This window comes from Salvia miltiorrhiza, chromosome 6 (genome assembly GCF_028751815.1).
Source record: "Salvia miltiorrhiza cultivar Shanhuang (shh) chromosome 6, IMPLAD_Smil_shh, whole genome shotgun sequence".
Classification (NCBI taxonomy): Eukaryota; Viridiplantae; Streptophyta; class Magnoliopsida; order Lamiales; family Lamiaceae; genus Salvia; species Salvia miltiorrhiza.
Genome location: NC_080392.1, coordinates 5,791,090 through 5,812,712, shown reverse-complemented (window position 1 = coordinate 5,812,712; position 21,623 = coordinate 5,791,090). Strand labels below are relative to the sequence as shown.

Sequence of the window (21,623 nt, the reverse complement as noted above, 5' to 3'; positions counted from 1 at the left end):
GGAAGAAATTATTGATACTTGGCGGTAGTTTGATCACAGGCTTCTACCCTTTCCAAACAACCCGACCCGCCTCTCAGGCCACATATCCTATCCGGATCCAACCCTTTATCTATCCGCAGTTTACAAAATTCCGCTGCTTAATTGTAAAATCGCTACTGCTAACCTACGATTTATTCTTTAATAGTAGTATATAGTACGGAAAATATAAAAGATTGTGAAAATATTCATTCGCGCGTTTTATCCAATTATCCTAAACTCAGCCGCTAGCACGATGACCAGTTTAACGGCGAGCTTCGCCGCTCGTTTCTCCTCCGCCACCGCACATTTGCCGGCGGGGAGTCGCGTTCCGCGGCGTGCGTTCTTCCTGCAGCCTCCGACCCGACGCTGTCGTTCGGGAAGAATAGTGTGCTCGGCGGTAATTAGTTAATAGTTCGTACAGTATAGTGATAGCTTACTTTGTGCGAAGAAGATAGGGTTGAACTAGGGGGAGGGGTTGATTTTTTCCGTATCTTAGTTGAGATTACTGTTGTTGCTCTGCTGCTGATGTTGTATTTTGTTGGAAATGTAGGAACCATATTTAATATCGAAATTAGAGTCCGCCGTGGAAGGAATTATCGGTACGATTTGGGTCTTTATATTTTCTTGCGAATATTTTTTGAGCTTGATACCGCTTACGTGCTTTCGATTTTGATTGACTCTGTTTTTTTGTTTTTAGGATTTTAATGCCTTCTTTTGCCTACTAATTGGAAAATTTGTTACGTAGTTATGAAAATATGTTAGTAGTTGATTAGAGCCAGTGTAGTGACTTTTTACTTTTTTAGTATCATGTATATAATGGTAACATAAAGGTAAATCATTATTGATAATGCTAATTTGCTCAGGACCACTAATTGTGAAAATAACTTTTAATTGAATGGTATTAGCTAGGGCCTAGGGGGTATGGACCCTTAGCATCCTTGGCTGAGGTCTAATAGTGTTATAATCATCTTGAGTTCTCAAGTCTAAATTCATTGGGCCCTACCTGTAAGTATGCGTGGTTTGTGTCTTTCCCAATCTCTGTACGTGCACTTTTTATCAGTTTGTTGTGCTAACATGGTAATTTGACGTATTAGAAGAAATACCTAGAGTACCATTCATATTAGTCGCAATTGTTGTGAGGAAAAATGAATGCTTCTATTTGTTTTTTTAAATTTTATTATATTATCTGCTGATCTGCTCTATTTTGTTTGATGGTGCTCTAAGTTTTAAAGCCCTGTACACACTAAATACTAAAAAATGTTTTGGTAGGTAAAGATTTACGATCGAATCAGGAAAGGGGTATTTACGCTTTACCCAATTCTTAGATTACCTTTCTTTCCACGGAAAGGTCCAAGTAGAGATCATCTATGGTGAAATAAGCATAACTACATTTGCATATTTGGAACTGGAACCAAGAGGCATAATCATTGTGGCTCGTGATGTGTCTTAGATGTTTTCATGTTTATGGTCATTTATGCTATGGCTATTGGAGTGCATCTTTATGTGATGTACTATTCATTTATTTCCAAATGATCTATTTGGCACTTTACTTTTTCCTCTTATTTGAAAACAACTTTCAAAGTTTGAATGAAGTTTTCTATTTACATGCGAACAAAAATTAGGTTAGACTGGCTGATCCAGATGTAGCCTCAAATCCAAGTGAGTATCAGAAATTAGCACAATCTTTGGCGGAGCTTGATGAGGTAACGTGCTTTGAAAAGTCTACTGAGATCTGTTTCTCAAGCATAGAGCTATTCAATCTAGTACTTTTTTTTATTATGTATTTTAACACATTAAAAAGCGGATTCTTTGCACTAGTAGGTCGTGGAGACATTTAGGAGCTTCAAGGATTGTCAGAAGCAGCTAGAGGAAGCAAAAGGTTTACGTCGTTTTATGTTTCTCTTTGGTTGAAGGAATTTTGGAGATCCCCTTTTTGCTTTAGTTTGCATATCTATTTGCTGACTTAATCTAACTTTAAAATCAGCTTTGGCAAAAGAGGCGGGTAATGATGAAGACATGGTTGAGATGATAAATTCAGAAATCGCAAGTTTAGCCAATCAAATTAAAGAGCTTGAAGAGAGGCTAAAGGTTATCCATTCTTTTTGCTAGCTGGTTGTTATCTAAAATTTTGTCCTACTTCATCATTTGCAACCTCTTTGCTATGTCATACAGCTCTTGCTACTCCCAACAGATCCTCTTGATGCAAGAAATATATTGCTTGAAGGTTAGTTATTTTATTTTGCTTTATGTCAATTGGTAGAAAATTTATGAACTGTAATCAACTTGTTAAGGTAAGGTTGTTCTCTAACTTGAAGCGGAGAAGTTTTAGTTCAGCATACTGCAACCTTACAGTGAGTACAACCCTGTCATCAATTCTTCTTCTGGATAAATGGAGTATGCATATTTTTGTCATTTCTCATCCCAAGCGCTTTGCATGAGAAGATTCCTATTCATTTAAGTGATCGTATTCAGTAGATGAAATATAATTGAGCAGTTCTGAGCTGTCTTATGTCTTTCTTATGGTTTTGAAGCTCTCCGAGCAAGGTCATGTTCTGTGACCCCCTTAGTGGGGTTTTCTTGCAACAGGTTTAGTTGATACGAGTTACTAAGGTGTTTGATGTTCTTATATACAGTGAGAGCTGGTACTGGTGGAGATGAGGCTGGACTTTGGGCTGGTGATCTTGTAGGTACATGTTTCACTTGTTCTTTGTGATGACTATGTTTTTTCTGCAATTTCCATTAGCATGAATATATGAATTAAATTTTTTTTTACCTTCTTAATCTATGATAGGTACGCATGTATGAGAAATATAGTGAACGTAACTCGTGGAAATTCTCTCCTGTCTCCAGCTCCGAGGTATTGCATGTTTGCATTCCTGTTCTGATACTATCTTTGCAGATAGCTTAATTATCTTCTGCTTTCAAGGCTGAATATGGTGGTTATAAGACATATGTAATGGAGATAAAAGGGAAACGTGTTTATAGCAAACTGAAGTATGAGTCAGGTGTTCATCGAGTTCAACGTGTCCCGAGAACAGAAACTCAAGGTCGTGTACATACATCTACAGCAACTGTTGCTATCATGCCAGAGGTAACTTTTATTTTTTCTGTAAACTGACTGAGTCATTCTGCTACAGCACTTTGATAGAGTTGCATGCTTATTTTCTAAGTCGACAACGTAATAAAATCTTGTGCCATTTATATGATCAATAAATAGAATGGACAAAGGCCATATGTCCTAAACATATTGATTGCATATGAACTGATCCAATTTAGTTTACTTGGTACCTGAAGCAGTAGCATCATCTGAAGCAGTAGCTGAATGCTGTCTGATGGCAATCTATGATAGAATTTTGTCTAATTTGAAGCTATTGCTATGTTTGTTGACTTTGATCTATATATTCTCTATCTGCGTTGAACTCATTCTTCGTACCAATGCTGCATGGGGGTCAGGCTGATGAAGTTGATGTGGAAATTGACCCGAAGGATATTGAGCTTACCACGGCAAGATCTGGTGGTGCTGGAGGTATGCTTCCCTTAAGTCTTTGTGATAAACTATTTACAACAGTTAGATTTTCTTGTGACAAGTCCCCTTTTTTCTTTAAATCTCCCTTTGGTCTGATGCATGTATTCCTATTGCAGGGCAAAATGTTAACAAGGTGGAGACTGCTGCTGACCTTTACCACAAACCAACTGGAATAAGAATCTTTTGCACAGAAGAAAGATCTCAGCTAAAAATAAGAATCGAGCAATGCAACTTTTGCGCGCAAAACTGTAAGGCGCAATACACTGAAGTCATGTTATATCTCCTAGTTTTTGTGATTCGTTCTAGATTGATGTCCTGGTCTCATGAATCAACTGTCTAAATGAAATGTGTGTGGAAAAACTAGATTGACTGTGTGACAGATAGCTGATGGCTCTTACTGGCGAACATTGTTCCAGGTATGAGATGAAAGTAAGAGAACAACAACAGAAGTTGAGCAACCAGCGAAAGATGCAGGTTTGAAATATTCTTCATTTCCATCCATGCTTCATGCATCTTGTTCTCAAATCGTTCTCTATCGAAGCAGGGGCAGAACACAACACTAAACTAGTTCGATGATTTGTTATTTTATTTTTTTGGAAAGACACTGGAGTAAATTTATTTGAACATGACTTCCTCCACACCCCCTTAAAGAAAACTAGAAAAGTCTCTTTCTTTTTTCCTTTATGAAGATTCTGCCTTCAATAGTGTGGTCTTTACTAGTAACATGCTTCGGCAGGTCAACTGCCTTAGGTGACTTCACTTGTACAAGAGAATACCTAAAAATTGGCCGTTTTCTACTATTATCATCATTGAGCTTTATATCCTGTTGTTATATGCTTTCTAGAGGTCTTCAGTGGGTAAGGAGTAAAGCAAACTGCCATACAAACAAAAATGTATGAAAACGAATATTTCCAACTTGGTGTAATTGATTGCTCCAATGGATTAATAGCATCTCCACCCTCGTGTATAATTGCTGAAGTAACTTAAATTACCATGTCCTGTATCATTGCATGCCCACAAGGCTTCTCATTCCTGTCATGCAGTATTATAACTGCAATAGTTATGCACTATTTTCTCTGGCTGTAAACCCCTAATTAGACTGACATCAAACATATGGCAGGTAGGTACTGGTGCTCGATCAGAAAAGATTAGAACGTACAACTATAAGGTATTCCCAGCATTTTGCTACCTTGGGTTTGAATTGCTCAATTGCTTAGTAAATTTTAGGTATCTATAAACAAAACTGAGAAATTCTGTAAATGATTGTCCTCTTTACTTCCATCATGCTTTATTGATGCGAAAATCTCTGGCAAGATTGATTTCCAGTAGTGTTCAAGGAAGCAGAAATCTTACGAATTGGTGGATATAACTTTGAAGGTTGTTGGGTGCCAAGTTAATTCTTTAGTACCCTGAATTTCAGGACAACAGAGTTACGGATCACAGACTAAAAATGAACTTCGAGCTCACTTCATTTCTCGATGGGGACATTGAGACGGCCGTTCAGGTGCATGATTTTCACATGCTTTCTCTTGTTTATTTCTTTGCTTGTCTTCTCTGATCTAACTTGTTGAATCCACCATTTGTACTCTTCTTGACATAACCTGTGGGCTTCGAGAAAATTATGGCTGATCTTAATGAGCAGATGTTTCTCCGTGCTAATGCTTTTATATGCAGTCTTGTGCTACGCTGGAGCAGAAGGAATTACTGGAGGAACTTGCCTTGTCTGCGGGTGCCATGGCTACATGATCGTCGTGTTGCTTCACATCTCAACCTCAACGTGCTTTATAGAGCAGTTGCAGAGTTCAGTTCTAAGCATGTACCAGTTGAACTGTCTCTTCACTGCAACATTTTCCCTTTAGGTATATAGCCATCGATCGATCCGAATTTGGTTGCAACATATTGATGCACACGTGATAATGGATATGGGAATTTTTGTTCAGCCATCAATCTAAAAATGCAGTTTTGATTTCTAGCATTTGAGTTTGTATGGGATTTGTAGTTTTGCTAATTACAATATCTTGTTCACCACAAACTGATATGGTTCAGTATGGTTAAGAGGTTGATGGAAAATCGCAACTGAATAATTGTTTCTTCTCATGTTTGTCAAATCAATATGGTTACAGATTACAGGCGGTAAAAGGTATAGTGCAACTGAAGTAATTTTTATTTCAAAGGTTAATTTTATAAAATGTTACTAAATTATGGTAATTGTATCAAATTGGTATTTTTGTTTCAAAATGAATACTAAATTTACTCATTTATAATGACACAATTTAATTTTAAATTTGTCTCATTTATAATGACAGTTTTTAAAAATAGAACGTGATTTTTACCTATTTTACACTCCTTAAATAAGTGATTTTTATCTACTTTACATTCTTATGAATCTTAACACTTTTGCTTAATCTCTATGCCTAGAAAATTATCATTTTGTACACGACAGTGAGATTAATGTGGCCTAATTATTCTGTCAACCAGAATTTAAATTTTACTTGGCTCCTCGTTGTGGATTTGTATATCTACACCTTCGTGCTAAAAATAAATAAAATAATTTAAATGGGACAATAAAAATGTAAATGTAATATTTATGAAATCAACCTAAATATTAACCAGACTAATTTAATGATATTATTAGTAATGGAAAATGGATTGATCTATGAGTGAAGCGCTTGGTAGTGGCTATATCCTAGTTCTAACTTCTCCAACTGTCCATTTTTCTGCCACGTACAACATCAGCTTCGCCACCACTACCAAATGGCAATTGTCAAACTCTCTCCCTAATTTTCTTTCGGCAACTCTATAAATTCTCTACATTTTCGATCAATTCCTTTTCTTTTCTTCACTAATATGCTCAAAAGACTTCTCATTTCTCGCCGCTTCATCTGTCATTACAAACCCACCTATAATTCGGCGAAGAAACCCGACAATTCGGAATCCTTTCCATTTTCTTGGCCGTTATCGGTGGTTTCTTGCCGGCCCATCAACTTTTCTAGAGTTCTGGCCATGGCGGATGGCGGGTCCCCTAAAACCGCGTCGTCGAAGCCCCAGAAGCACACTAACCGGCTTGCAGCGGAGCACAGTCCTTACCTTCTTCAACATGCCCATAATCCTGTAATTTCTCCTCAGAATTTTGTGAAATTAATAAAAAAATTGCATCTTTTTAAGTGGGCTCGCAGTTATGTTTTGAGGTGAATCCGTAGAAATATGGTCATTTGTATTGTGTGAATAGGTTGATTGGTATCCATGGGGTGAGGAGGCGTTTGCAGAAGCATCCGTGGAGAAATCAGGTAACAGCAGAATCACAATCATTGATTACTGATAAGCATTCAAATTTGAGTGAAAATTACAGAATACCAACATATGCGAAGCCTATTACAATTTTATTTATGGTGATGATCTTATTCATGTTTCTTGATTCATTGTGCCTCAGCAGCGAGCGAAGTCTGCTTCAACAACTCGGAAACTCTCGCGGCCAAGCTCTGCCTTGCAGTAGGCGACACTCCTTGCTTCCCGATGATGGACTCGAGAATCGCCTCTGCTAGCAGTTTGTTCTCTATCACAGCTTTGCCTTGCTCTGGAATGGAACCATCTTTGGAGAAGGCAATCTGCAGGACAAAACTTTGTCAAAAATCGGACGTTGAGTCGAACAACGGTGGGAAATGGTTACCGTGAGTGAGCCAGCAGGTGATTGAGTGAAGAGGATGGATGCCCCAGGTGAGAAGCTTTCATCCTTGAAGACTTGAAGAAATTCCTCTACTGCTTTGCCCTCTGCATCTGTGTATTTCCCAACTGCTTTCCAGTAAGCAGTGCAGTTCTCTGCAACTTTCTCCGAGTATTGCTGCCCTGTTAGCGGCAGAATCATCGTCACTTTCGTCAGTTTCTCAAACGGACCTAACAAAATTTGTGATTTTTCATCAAATAGTGTTAAAAATGGTGGCAAACAATTGCTAGGGCTGTTGCCATTACCGGCGATGATTTCGCGGATGAAGTCGGCGGAATCGGCCATTTCATCGACGGTTTTGGCGCTCCACTTGGGCGCGAGCGCGGGGATGGCGGTGCCCTCCATGTAGACGGCGATGGCGGTGAATTTGACGAAGTTCCCTTGGATCTCCATCCCTCGCACCCCTGCGCACATTAGCCACGACCGCCACTCGGAACAATGAAAACGTATGATCGTAAGATGTGAGAGGGGACTAACCTGCGCCGCCGAGGAATAACGTCTTGTCGGAGCCCGGTGGCTTCACTGTGGGTGGGAATACCACGGATTCCACTTGGAGCTGTGCGACGGTTGGCGTTGCAGACATTTTCTCGCAGTCGGAGTATGTTGCAGGTGAAGGTGAAGATGAAGATGAAGGTGGTTAATAACAATGGGGTGTAGGGAGCTGAGGTTAGGTTAGTAACGTCACGCTAGGCGATAGCCACCACGAGTTTTACCTACCAGCACTGTTCATTCATGAATATATTCAACCAATTAAATACTATGGTGGAAATAAGCATTTGTTCAATAGAGGTAGCTTATCACCACAATTATTTCTACTTTATGCAGGCTGCTATTTTTTATTTTTCTGCGCAGATGAAGATCTGAATTTATCGATGGAGCTTGAAAGTGTTATCTCTTGGATCTGCAAAATCTGCAAAAGCAACAAAAAAAATGATTTTAGTATATATTAATGATTTAAAGGAAAATAGACTATGGTGTATGTACACTTTTGCTCTATACCCACAAATGAATTTGTTTTATTTCTGTTCTTTTTCTGCTAAAACAATTTTTTCATCAAATTTTCAAAAGGAGAAGAAATAGAGAATAAATGGTGTCAACAGCTGTAAACATTTTCCTCCCATCAGATTCACTGCGTTTTTTTTTTGCCAAAACTGAGAATCGGTAGAAATTCCTTTAAATCAAACATGCAAATAAAGAAAGAAAAAAGTGCAAATATGAAAGAACAAAAAATTATGCAAAAAAATTAAAGATGTTCATAGATATGCAAAACTATTATGAGAAGGTAAACAGCAGAGGGATTCGCGAATACAGTGAGCAGAGAAGAAGGAAGAAGATGAGGAACAGAGCTTCAACAACGGAGCCCCAAAAACAGCAGCAAAATCAAAACTTGCCGACACAAAATCGCCTTCTCCAGACCTTAACTCTCTTCTTCTTTCTCCCAAAAAATAACTCCCAAAATTCTCTCTCTCTCGAATCTTTTTCAAATGATATTCATAGATCTACAAAAATGATAATGTAAAAACAAAAAAAATATAAGAAATTAAAAATTAAAAAAACTAATAAACGAAAAAAAATAGATCTTAATCAGTACAAAAATAACGGGGTGGAAATTTGACATTGAGCAAGAAATTTTAAACATGGAGAAAATTAAAAAAACTAAAAATTTAAAAATGAAAATCTAATAAACGAAAAAAAAAAGTAGATCTTATTCAGTATAGAAAAACTAATCTGCAAGAAAAGGTTTCAAAATTTCATATGGAGAATGCTAGAATTTAATATTTATATTCTTTTTCCCCAATTGAGTTATTGATTGTATTTAACTCATATATATATAAAAAAATGTGTACCTAATTTTGTATTAAATAGAGAATTCTACATGGTTTAAAATTTTACACTCGGAGTTATATGAACTTGTATTAAGTTGGATTTAAAAATAAGGAGCTATGCACTTGGATTTAAATTATCGCCAATTATTGGGTGCGACCGTCGCACACCTGTGTGACGGGTCGACCCGGCTCCAAACCCGCCCTCCTGACCTAGAAACCTGATCCGCGTGGGTTTGACCCATACTCCTAATTATTACATTTGTTTATAATAATTGTTACTTTTAATAAACATAATATATACATTTGTTCATATAAATGTATATTGATATGTATAATGTTTTATATTGAATGAAGGTAAATATTTATATTAATATAAGTATATATTTGTGCGACCAAATGTATATCTTATGCTTATTAAAAGTAAATACTCCTATTAGGGTTTAGTGTTCAGGCTTAGGGTTTAGTTTACAGGGTTTAGGGTTTAGTTTATAGAATTTAGGGTTTAGAAAATATAATACTTTATATTAAATGAAGATAAATACCTATATTTATATAAGTATACATTTGTGCGAACAAATATATATTTCATGCTTATTAAAAGTAATAATTATTATAAACAAATGTAATAATTTAGGATTCAGGATTTTGGGTCTGGACACGGGTCGGGTCAGGCGCGGGTTGGGGCGGACCCGTCGCACTGGAGTGCGACCGCCGCATGCAAGACCGGCCCTTAAATTATATATGCTTGCAATTTCACGTTAGTAAAGAATATTAAAATTCTTTATATCATGTAATAGATATTACTAATATGTATTATATAATATGTTAAATATGTTGCATGCATTAATAATACATATAATTGTTGTAGCCCAGATTTGACCATTTTGTAATATAACCCTTTCACTGAATATTTGTAAATTCTAACTAACGAAATGTTCACAAAGACATTCAACTTTTTTTCTCTAAAAGTTGCAAAATAATTTTTTTTGAAAAATAATAAATAAAAAATGTGAAAAGAATATTATCATTTTTTTTCTTTTTATATCTTTCACGCCCATACTTTAGGAATAATATTATTACATTAAAGAGAAAATGAGTAAAAATGAACTGCCCGATAAAATACTATTATATCCAACAAAAAATCATCATGATAAGTATATAAAAATGATGAAAAAGGAGTCAAAATATATTTTTTCTCTCATTTATTGTCAAAGTAAATGCACATTATGTATTTTTTTACATAATACACAATTAATTCTAGAGATCTTTTTTAGATTTTTGCCCTTAGTCTGCATCTTGTGCTTTCAAGGGATGTTTTTTCCTTTTCACTTTTTAATAAACCTCAATTTAATAAAGAATTACACATATATGCACACCAGTACCTTTTCAAGTAAAACTTTAGCTTTGCCATAATATAGAATAAGACTGAAAAAATAGGTATCATAAACATTTCGTTTTTTGTCTTCTCACGAGACTTTCAAACTAGGACAAAATGCAAAATGAAATTAAATTCACCACTTTAATGGGAATTAAATTTCTGTTAGCACTTCATTTTCATTCAATGGGATAGCGTGGATTAGACTTCAATTTTTTTTTATTATACAGTGGTCGAATTCAAAATTATATACACTACTTAGAAAAAATCTCATCGTGCAGCAAAAATGGAATGATTTGGTTAATTGTCTGATTCAAATCAATTCATATTATTTTTTAAGACTTTATTGTCAAATTTGATTAATGAAAATATATTTAATATGCATCTTAAATTAAATATTATGAAAATAAATTATTGTGGTAATTAAAAATAAATTTAAAATAAATAAATAATGGAGTAGTAATTATTTAAAATTTCAAATTATTATTATTTTTATTCTCTTTTTAATGTTGAACGTTATGTCATGGGCAAAAGTTCCAAATAAAAGGTTTTTTCAAATTAATCATTGGTGATCTAAAAGATGGTCATATTGTTGTTAAAATAACAAGTGATATTTTGCTCGATTGTTTTGGAGGTTCGTAGCATGAGATAGCGTCAAACACTTATCCACTATATACTGATGATGATTATTAATTACAGGATAGAGCTTACTTGCAATTGAAATGATGCATGTAAAAATCTAACTAAAGTACCAATTTGTTGGCTAATATTTACATGTCTAAATTTTTAAATAAAATACATAATCATCAATTATTTTTTAAAGTTGAAACTCCAGTTACTCTATTAAGAAACATAGATAACTGTAATGGAAATTATGATATATATGAAGATGATGATGAAAATTGTACTCATAATATTGTTCATATGTAAGTTTTCTAAAATGTTTTATGCAATTATCTTTAATATACTACTTCAACCGTCCACAATTTTTTTTTTCTTTTCTGGAAATTACTAATTATATTTTATATCCATTCACAGTCAATATTCACAACAAAACACTACTATTTAACACATCAACTTTGATTTGTTTCTTTTTCCATTCAATTTTAGAGGATCTTTTTTTTCCTTTATAATATTTATTAAGTGTAATGTTTATATTTATTGAAATATTCTTTTTTTACTTTATAAGAAATGTTTGTGTTTTACTATCTTAATAATATAAGTCGTATATTGAGAAACTCTTTTGGCTTTTCAGTTCCTACTTTTTGTATTATGTAATGTAAATTTTCAATTTGATTTCATTACTTTGTATTTTTTTTGGTCTCACTTAAATTCATTTATACAATTATATTGTACTCCTATTATGTATTACAAATACGTATGAATAATCGGACCTGCGAAGCAGGGGTATAACATGCAAGAAAAAAATTCATATGCAGAACGCTGGAGAAGGCCGAGATAAGATGCAGACGGGGGAGAAAGCCGAGATCTAGAGCCTAGGGCTTCGTCCACCAACTGCTACTATCGTTGCTATTAGTGTTGTTACCAGTAGGAAGGGCGGTGGGGGCGGTCATAAGGAGTCGCCGACAAGAACTTCACTCCGGCTCCTCCACCACCGTGTGAAGATGTGGTAGCGTTAGCGGCTACTTCGCCTTTTCGTTGTCAGTATTTTCGTCCGATTTTGAAATATTGGTGGTCAGAGATAATAGGGGAGAGGGGGCGAAAGCTAGGGTTTTATTTTTGGGAGTGGCCAAAGAAAGCGATGCTCGATGATATGGGCAAACGAGGGAGAAGGTGAATATGGAAGAGAAGGAGAAGGTGAAGGGCAGAAGGATGCAGATGAGGGAGAAGAGGAAAATGAAGGATCTGAAGATAGCGGCGCCGCTCCTATGTGTTAAACCCTAAAATGAGAGAAGTATTTATAGTATTGTTATTATGTAATTAATTAGTAGTTGGGCTGTTGTACAAAGAAAATTAATAGTTGGGTTGTATCTATAGGCTAGCCCCAACAACCAGATGTCGGCACACTGAGGGAGATCCAACAAGAGAGTTTGTGTAATTATTTTTTTTAAATGTATTTTTGGGGGTTTATTGGTTTATTTAATTTTCAAATGTAAAATTTATGTTATATTTTTTTAGAAGTTGATGGTGTTTAATGAATTTTATAAGGTTAGGTCAGCTTTGATGTGGGCTTTGTATGATGTGTTATTGGGCTTTAATCAGTTATAGTGCAATACTTTATTTTACTACTTGTGCTTAGATTGCAAGTACTGAAGATGAAATTATTGGTGATCAAAGGATGGTTATAGTGTTGTTAAAATACCAAAAAGTATTTTGCTCAATTGTTATGGGGGTTCGTTACATGAAATAGTGTCAAATACATATCCAGTATATACTTATGATGGTTTTTACTTACATGATAAAGGTATACTTGCTTCTACGTTGGATGTAGCTGATATGATGAATCAATATATGATCAATTTCAATTAATTAATATGATATTCAAAATTATTTAAGTTCAGATAGTGCATGTAAATTTGACTCAAGTAGCACATTGTTGGATGAAATTAATGTACCTGAGTTTTTAAATGAAATTAGGTTTTCAGATGCACCTAATCATCAATTATTTAAAAAAAAAATGAAACTCCAATTATGTTATTAAGAAACTTATCATTGTAATAGAATCAAATAGATTATTATTGGTCTTCGAGTTCTCAATGAAATATTGTTGAACAGACATTGGGGGTGTAAATTCGGGTAGAGGGTATCAGGTATACCCTCACCCGCCCTGATACCCGTGCGGGTATCAGGTACCTGTTACCCTCTTAATTAATTCCCAAAGATGGTCGGATGCGGGTAGGGAATACGAGAAAATTGCGGGTATCGGGTACCCGCATACCCGAATTTATTTTTAATTAAATAAGTAATTTATATAATTATTAATTTCATTTCAATTTTGAATTTCTAATTCACTTAGGATTTAGGAAGTAGGAATTAACACACAGTAACATACACAACAATTTTATTATTATTTCTTCGTCACAGGTTTATGGATAATGATTAAATAAAAAGGATATTTAAAAAAAAAAATCTGAAATAAGGGACAAAATACCCGCGAGGAATGATGGTACCCACAAATTGCGGGACAAAATGCCCTCCAGTGAGATAAAATACCCGCAAAATTACAAATCACCAAAAAATTGAGGAAAGTGCGGGTACCTGAATACCCGCAACAGATACACGATTAAATGGTTATTGTTCAATTTTTGATAGTTAATGTTCAATTTTTTTTTTTACAAAATACGAAGAATTTATTTTGTAGATGTGTGTTGTATTAAGAGATAAAATAAAAATACCTTTAAATATTATAAAATTTTTATTGTATAGTTTTGTAAGTAATATTTTTTTTGGGTAAACAAAAAGAAATAATCAAGAGATTATTAATATAATTTTTTTCTTGAATTCACGAAACAAAGTATTTGTAAGTTGTTGTGTTTTAGAAAATGTTACATAGAATTGTGTAATTAGTATACAACTTTTTTTATTTCAATATAGATATGCAGATAAAGAACAAAGAAATTTTTGGTGGGATGGAGTAAATAAAATATATATATATATATACATTTTTTATTTCAATATAGATATATATATATATATATAGGGGAGGGCTAGAATAAAAACACTCTTAAGTGTATAAAATATAAATGATTTTCAGCCCTTAGATCATCAAGATCTACGGTTGATTCGTAACCCTTTTGGATGAATTCGTGGTTCTGGGTTCGAATCCCAAAGGTAGCAAAAATTTATTTTTCACAATTCGTAACCATGTTGGATGAATTCGTAACCCTGTTGGATAAAATTCGTACATTAAAAAACGTTTATATTTATATTTTAAGAAGTGTTTTTACTGTAGCCCTCCCCTATATATATATATATATATATATATAGGGAGAGGTTCAAATAAGAACCACTAAATAAAATTAGAACAGAGAACCATTTTAAGCCATTCGATCATCAAGATCTACGGTGGATGCATCATCTTGGTGGATGAATGCAGATCCTGGGTTCGAATCCTGAAGGGAGCAAAAATTTTATTACTTTCGGATGCATTAAATTTAATAGCGAATGCATTAATTTATATAGTAGATGCATTGATTTTAATGGTTCTTATGTTCTCACGATAAGTGTGGTTCTCACTATAACCACACCCTATATATATATATATATATATATATATATATATATAGGGTCCAATTCTATTGAGAAAGGCCCTTAGAGTTAGAATTAAGAAACAATCTCATCCTTTGATTTCTTTATATATAACGGTTCAGATAAGGTCCGTTCAGCAAAATTAAAAATAATATTAGCTAATAGAAAATTGATTATTTCCTTCATCAAGGGTAATCTCGACCAGATCTTATTCTGCCGATTTATGAAGGATAGGAAAATTGCTTAAATTCCTCACTTTCCATACAAATCGAGATATCAATTGATTACCATGGTGTGTCATTACAGATTTATCGTTCACAACCTTCTTCTCCGCCGAACACGTTCATTTAGAAAAGTGCAGAAAGGGTGTTTCGTAGGTGTTTACTATTTTGGCGAAATATGCTGATATATCAATGTCATGTTCACAGATGTGCAGAATGACGTTCAAGAAAAAGAGCGTAAAGGTTCAAAAGACGCATACCCAATAGATTCTTTCATCGTCCTCTCTTGTTCGGAAGAATACAATCATGGATCGTGGAAAAGATGAGGTTCTCGGCTTAGCCGTCTGTGTGCATGGAAGAATGGACTACACGATAGTGGTTTCTCGGCTCTCCGTTACAGTAGGGAGAGAGAGAATCAAAGACCGTAAATCGACCGGTTGCTACATCGGAAATTCGACGTTGGTTGCCGAAGGATGTTGCAGCCGTTGGTTGGGGAGATAGAGAGAGTATTTCGGCTTTTCGATTCGTGATAGTAGTAGCTTGAAGATGAAGGAACAACTACATGTTGACGGTTCACGGCCTAGTGGCCGGTCGACGCAGAAACGAGCCGGCGAAGAGAGCCCACTTAAGCTTCTGTTCGATTTTCAGAAAAAGGAATGGAGGTGTTCCCGTCGTTTTTCTTGCTGTTCAAAACAATGTAAAAAAAAGTTCATAAGATTATCACTTACTACATGTAGTCACCATTTATTGAGACTGATTAAATATCATGAACACTTCCGACCAAAATATACGTTAAACTAACTATGACTTAGTCATTACGAACATGATTATAAACTTTCTGAACAAGTGTTGCTAAAGTAATGAACATAGGTCATGACTGCTATTACTGGATTAAAATATATGGTAGAACAAAATATCATAATTAGTGAACAATACACAATAACGGTACATTTCATTATATCTATTTTACTATATAGTACGGTACGAAAAAAAAGCACAATTGTTTCATTGCATGCATATGTACAACTACAATAAAAATTAATTACGAACATGATTTCATTTATAAAAAATTGCGAATATGATTATAAACTTTCTGAACATGTGTTGTTAAAGTAACGAACATAGGTCATGACTGTTATTATTGGATTAAATTCTATGGTAAAATTAATTACGAACGTGATTATAAACTTTCTGAACATGTCCTGCTAAAGTAACGAACATAGGTCATGACTGCTATTACATAAAAATAGATTTACCCATATGGAAAATGTAATTTTTTGTTCATAATTTTTCTACTATTATAAACTCTATTTTTTTTTTTGTTATTTTTCTACTATACATAAAATGTAATTTTCTTCCTCAGTAATTCTTGATTTCAAAGTTTAAATGAGTCACAAGTTGTATCTTTCTGAATTATTTCCATAAATTTTCCTATAAACTTCAGGAGCGACGAATTGGCCGGAAGTCTTCCAATTCGATTGGGGAACATAGTCATCGAGGTATGGTCATTAAACAAAGCAATAAAGACATCTCTGATACTAGTGAAGGAGAAGCCAATAGAAGTTATAGATATAGAGAGATAGTTGTATAATCAAATATGGATGCTACTGTTTCTCAATATTTTCATCTGCATAGTTATTCATTCCATCTAAGTTCAAGTATATTCATCACCATTTTTCCTCCAATATAGTTGCATAAATTATTCAATGATATCATATTGTCGCGACCGCACTTGCTAAGGATAGCAAATTCGGGGAAAACGCGACTAGGGGAGGGGAATTAGGAGCGGGATTAGAAAAGGGGCATGTTTAGCTTCTTGATGACTCGACTTGTATAAGGGAAACAATTGAAATTAACTAGAATTTAACGAAGGCCACAAGGGGACCGTACATAATATTATCCAAAAGGGGTACTCAACGAGTTTGAGTACATTGTTAAATAATACATATTGTTTGACAAATGACATAATATCATAACGAAATCAGTGTTCGCAGCGGAATAACAGTTTGAGTATATGTATGAAGACATATACTCTACTCTGAGGTAATCATCCTAGATTGACAAAAGCTCCGCTTGCACACTACATCCTCGATCACAGCTCAACCTGCACATTTATAAATACGTACAGGGCTAAGTACGAGAGTACTTAGTGGACACTTGCCGAAATTTACATACATGCATAATATTTTATTGTCAAGCCTTTAACAGTAGTAAGATACGAGGGTTTTCCTTTAAAGACTCGTATTTACCAAACATAATATCATTTCTTTCATCAATAACCCGCGCAGGCATTTTAATATCATTAATCACCATATCAGTAACTCGTGCCGAGAGGGAGGCCTCCCTCTACGGACACTATGATCGGCCAACCCGCTAGATGACTCACGATCACAAGGGTGTACACTAATTTCGAAGGGATTTGCGGTCCCATCCAGAATCCGAATTCGATTAACATCAGATAGGCAATTAATAACAAAACATAAAGCATTTAGGCATTGACAATATCATTCAAAATCATAAGCATAAAGTCTTAACAATTCTACTATATGGTTTTAGTTTATACGTAAGAAAGCCCACCTGGTAGTAGAGACTCACGACTAAGCCTTAAACTCTGGTGCCTGACCTTTAATACGAGAAAATAAAGCAAGATTTTAATACAAGGAAATTCTCAAATGAATGAGGATGCGTAATGTAATTATGCATGGCTCATATTCCTCTAATTATTGGTCCAACTATTGGATTAAAGCTCGTCCTATGAAATCGGATTATTAATCTTTAATAATCTACTCATCTTAAAAATAATCTAATTCACTTACTAATTAATAATTAGTAAGTCTTAAAATTTTCTCTAATTAAACTTAATAGAATAATTATGAAGGCCCAATAGGAATTTAATTCGAGCCCAAATGAATAAATTCAAAGCCCAATGCATAAATAACATTAGGCCCAACATCAAATAAATTCTAAAGCCCAACAAATTAAATGAACTAGGCCCAATTAAGAAAGCCCAAAATTTCAGCCCAAAGCTAATAAAAACTAAGCCCCAACCGAAAAATAATAGAAGCCCAAGGGAAGCCCAAAATGAAGGCCCAAAGCTTAACAAAATATTAAGCCTCAAACAATAAAAATTCGGCCCACCTAAACTCAAAATCGGCCCACCAAAACTAAAAAAAAATTGGCCCACCTAAATTAGCATCCGGCCCAATGAATTAGCATTTGGCCCAACTGAATTAGCATTTGGCCCAACTGAATTAGGCCCAGAACCCCTTTCTTCCTCAACACACGGCTTCTCTCTCTCTCATTTCTCAATCGCTGCTCAACCTCTCTCTCTCTCTTCCTCTCTCAATCCAGCCATTCGCCGCCCCACGTCCTGGCCTTTCCGGTCGCCGGCGAGGAGTTCCGCCTCCGTGGCTCCGCGCTCTGTTGCTGCTCGCCCGTTCCAGAATCCTCCCCCCCTCTCAATCGATCTGTTGCTGCTCCCTGTGTAGCTGCCGTCGCGCCTAAAAGCTGCCGTTCCAGCCGTCGTCGGCGAGCGGCCGCTGCCTCCCTCCGCGACGTCGCTGCTGCTGTAACCCGACGAGAGTCGGTCCCTTCTCTCTCGATTCGAAGCGTCGATGGAGCCCGAGCCCTAGTTCATCTCCTTCTGCAAATCGAGCTCTAGCTCCTCTCTTTCTGCAGAACATTGTTGCCGCCGCCGTGGTTCTGTAATTCCGGCGACTTACAGTCGTCGTTCGTCACCGTTCGTCCTCCCAAATCGGCGACAGTCCTCCTCTTCTCCCTTCTGGAAATCTCGCCGTTGCCACCGTTGTAGTAGGGAGGTCGACGAACTGCCGGGGTCTCGATCGCTTGTCGCCACGGCCTCTGCCTTCTCCTTCCTCGACTCGAGTCCGAGGCTTCCTTCGGCGGAGCCGAAGGTCGCCGCTGCTGTTTAGATCCGACGAGCAGCGGGCTCTGCTGCCTATGTGTATCGTCGATTGATCTCGCTCGTCCGCCGCCGCTGACTCGAAGCCGAGTCGAGCAGAGCAGTCGGCTGCTTCCTTGGACTCGACTGAACAGGGCCGTGTCCCTCCCCCCTCTAAACGCTAAGTCAATCTATATCTCTACTGTAAAGTCTCGTTTTTCATAATGGTTATGCAATAAATATCACCAAGCACTGAACTTTCTATTGTGATTATGTCATGTGGTTTGAAGCTTGGGGTTCTCTCTTGTTTGTGTTCTAGAGTGCAGTGAAGTATGCATATAATGGTTCTCTTATCATCTGTGAAACTGATCAAGTTATGCGCCGCATTTTCTGTATTCCTAATGGAGTTGAACTTAAATGTGTTGTTGGTTGTGAACTGTGATTTCCTAATGTATGAAGCATGCTCTGTTGGGTGTGAAATGTATATACGAGAGTAGTGAACTGTAAAATACCTTGAGAGTTTGCTTTGGTTGGAGATTGCAGTTGAATTGAACAAACAGCAGGTGTTTCTGAAATAATGGAATGGGTCTTTGCATTAATGCAGGTGGAAACATGGAAGAAGGTAGAGCATTGAAGTCAAGCTTACCTTGAGAATGCTTGGCAGAGAAGGAGTGCAGATTCCTGCTGTTGCTGCTGAGTGTTGAATGGAGAGAGTGGTGGTTTGAGGAGTGAAGTGTGGAGTTTAAACTAGAAGGCTGTATTGTTGGAGTGTGAGAAGTGCAGCAGGCTCAAGAGAAGGGGAAAATAGGGGAGTGTGCAGCTGCTGCAGCACATGTCTCCACACCCTTTTCCTTTTTCCCATTTTCTTAAACTTGGGTGTTGTGGCAGGGGTGCAGCAGGTGGGAGCTGCCTGCTCCAGCCGCATGGAAAGGGGGAGTAGGGGGGGTTAGCTGCTGCTGCTACAGCATACATCCCTTCACCCTTTTCTTTTCATCATTTCCCCTCTTTTTCCTTAATTTAAGGGGGCTTGGCAGGTGGTGGAGTAGGAGAATGGTAGAGTGTAAACCGTAGGGAGTGCCCTTCTCTTCCCCATTATCTTGTTGCAGATGTGTAAGCATAGGGAGTACCTCTCCCTTTTTCATTCTCTTTTGTAAAGTTGTGATGTGATCTCAAAATGTAATCTAAATAAAATATGTGATGTGATCAAATAAAATCCTTCAGTGTTGGTTGTTCTGTATTAGAACTTTGGTATCGAGTTTTTCTAATGTCGAGCACTTGTATTCAGATACAGATTAATCGAATAATTCTTGTATCTGATATCTATATTGTCTTGTAAAAATCTAAATTAAAACTGTAGATTGCTAAATTAAATCCATAGATTTAATTCGATCATCATTAAATTAAATCCGTAGATTTAATTAGCTACAAAGTCGGAAATAATTCACGACTTAAGGAACAATATGAATAATTATAAATAACCTCCATCTTGATTAATAGATAACACAACTTTGCTAAGTTGGTTATAACCTTGAATAATAATTATTCATTGATTCAAAGATTAACGTCGCGATTTTAAACACGCGAAGATAAATAAATGCATACTGCTAGTGTAGCGACTCTGTTTCCAAATTACGTAATTCAGAATCATAGTTGGAATTCATAAAGCGTTTCATTTACTAAAAAAAAGATTTAATAAACACGCAATACTGGACTTAAATAAATATAAAAGAGCGGGTTGTTACATACTACCCCTCTTAACAAAAATTTCGTCCCGAAATTTGCATACCTATGTGAAAAGGTCTGGGTATTTTTCTTTCATCTGGTCCTCAAGTTCCCACGTTGCTTCTTCAGGTCCATGGTGTCTCCACAGTATTTTGACTGACGCGATCGATTTATTCCTCAATTCTTGCACCTTTCGGTCCAAAATGGCTTCAGGTTTTTCCTCGTATGTCAAGTCTGGATTAAGAATCATTTCCTCTTGGTGAATCACGTGTTTGGGGTCAAACACGTACCGTCTCAGCTGTGACACGTGGAACACATTGTGGACGTTTCCAAAGCTAGGTGGCAGCGCCAACCTATACGCTACGGGACCTATTCTTTCAAGGATCTCATAAGGTCCTACAAAACGGGGTCTCAACTTACCCTTAACTCCGAATCTAACGATCCCTTTCGAGGGTGACACTTTCAGGAAAACCTTGTCTCCGATTTGAAATTGTAGTTCGGTTCGTCGGGTATCAGCATAAGACTTCTGTCTGTCCTGGGCCTCTTTAATTCTTGCTCTAATCTGGCGGATGGTCTCGATCATCTCGCTTACTGCATCTGGCCCAAGGATTTTTCTTTCACCCACCTCATCCCAGTAAAGTGGTGATCTACACTTCCTTCCATACAGCGCCTCATAGGGTGTCATATCAATAGTCGCCTGGTAACTGTTGTTGTAGGCGAATTCGATCAACGGTAGCACTGATTCCCAACTTCCTCCTCGGTCTAGCACCACTGTCCTCAACATATCTTCAAGGGTCTGAATTGTCCTTTCTGATTGTCCATCTGATTGAGGATGAAAGGCGGTGCTAAAGTTTAATCTTGTTCCCAACTCTTTCTGCAAACTGATCCAAAATCTAGAAGTAAATTTTGAATCTCTGTCTGAAGTAATGGATATTGGTATTCCATGTAGCCGTACAATCTCACGGATGTACAGTTGGGCTAGTTTCTCCGATCCATGGGTAATTGGAATCGGTATAAAATGAGCGCTCTTCGTGAGACGGTCTACTATTACCCAAATAGCTGTGTTGCCCCTATTTGTCTTGGGTAGACCCGTCACAAAATCCA

At 36.4% G+C, this 21,623-nt stretch overlaps 3 protein-coding genes across 5 annotated transcripts; 2 read left to right on the top strand and 1 right to left on the bottom strand.

Annotated features, from left to right (window-relative positions):
• Nucleotides 1-166: 166 nt before the first annotated feature.
• LOC130988206 (peptide chain release factor APG3, chloroplastic-like) lies at nt 167-5,516 on the top strand. Its single transcript, XM_057911994.1, is given in 17 exon segments — nt 167-415; nt 569-600; nt 602-617; nt 1,641-1,721; nt 1,840-1,897; nt 2,003-2,106; nt 2,191-2,242; nt 2,652-2,701; nt 2,810-2,875; nt 2,945-3,109; nt 3,472-3,544; nt 3,661-3,747; nt 3,750-3,792; nt 3,961-4,018; nt 4,665-4,712; nt 4,965-5,048; nt 5,219-5,516. Coding segments are annotated over 17 exon segments (1,233 nt in total). The 5' UTR covers nt 167-271; the 3' UTR covers nt 5,291-5,516.
• A 725-nt stretch (nt 5,517-6,241) lies between these two features.
• LOC130988205 (uncharacterized) lies at nt 6,242-6,909 on the top strand. The gene is made up of 2 exons (XM_057911993.1): nt 6,242-6,655; nt 6,774-6,909. The coding sequence occupies exons 1-2, from the start codon at nt 6,392-6,394 to the stop codon at nt 6,861-6,863; spliced, it is 354 nt and encodes a 117-aa protein (XP_057767976.1). The 5' UTR covers nt 6,242-6,391; the 3' UTR covers nt 6,864-6,909.
• Nucleotides 6,833-9,033, bottom strand: LOC130988204 (chalcone--flavanone isomerase-like). 3 transcript variants are annotated; one of them, XM_057911990.1, is made up of 6 exons: nt 8,575-9,033; nt 8,067-8,175; nt 7,743-7,987; nt 7,511-7,669; nt 7,212-7,435; nt 6,833-7,149 (listed from the first exon to the last, which is right to left on the bottom strand). In XM_057911990.1, exons 3-6 carry the CDS (start codon nt 7,846-7,848, stop codon nt 6,961-6,963), a joined length of 678 nt encoding a protein of 225 aa, XP_057767973.1. In that variant the 5' UTR covers nt 7,849-7,987; nt 8,067-8,175; nt 8,575-9,033; the 3' UTR covers nt 6,833-6,960. The 3 variants fall into 3 exon arrangements, with proteins under 3 accessions (XP_057767973.1, XP_057767975.1, XP_057767974.1); XM_057911992.1 differs by having other exon boundaries at nt 7,212-7,387; XM_057911991.1 differs by having other exon boundaries at nt 8,070-8,175.
• Between the last annotated feature and the right edge of the window lie 12,590 nt (nt 9,034-21,623).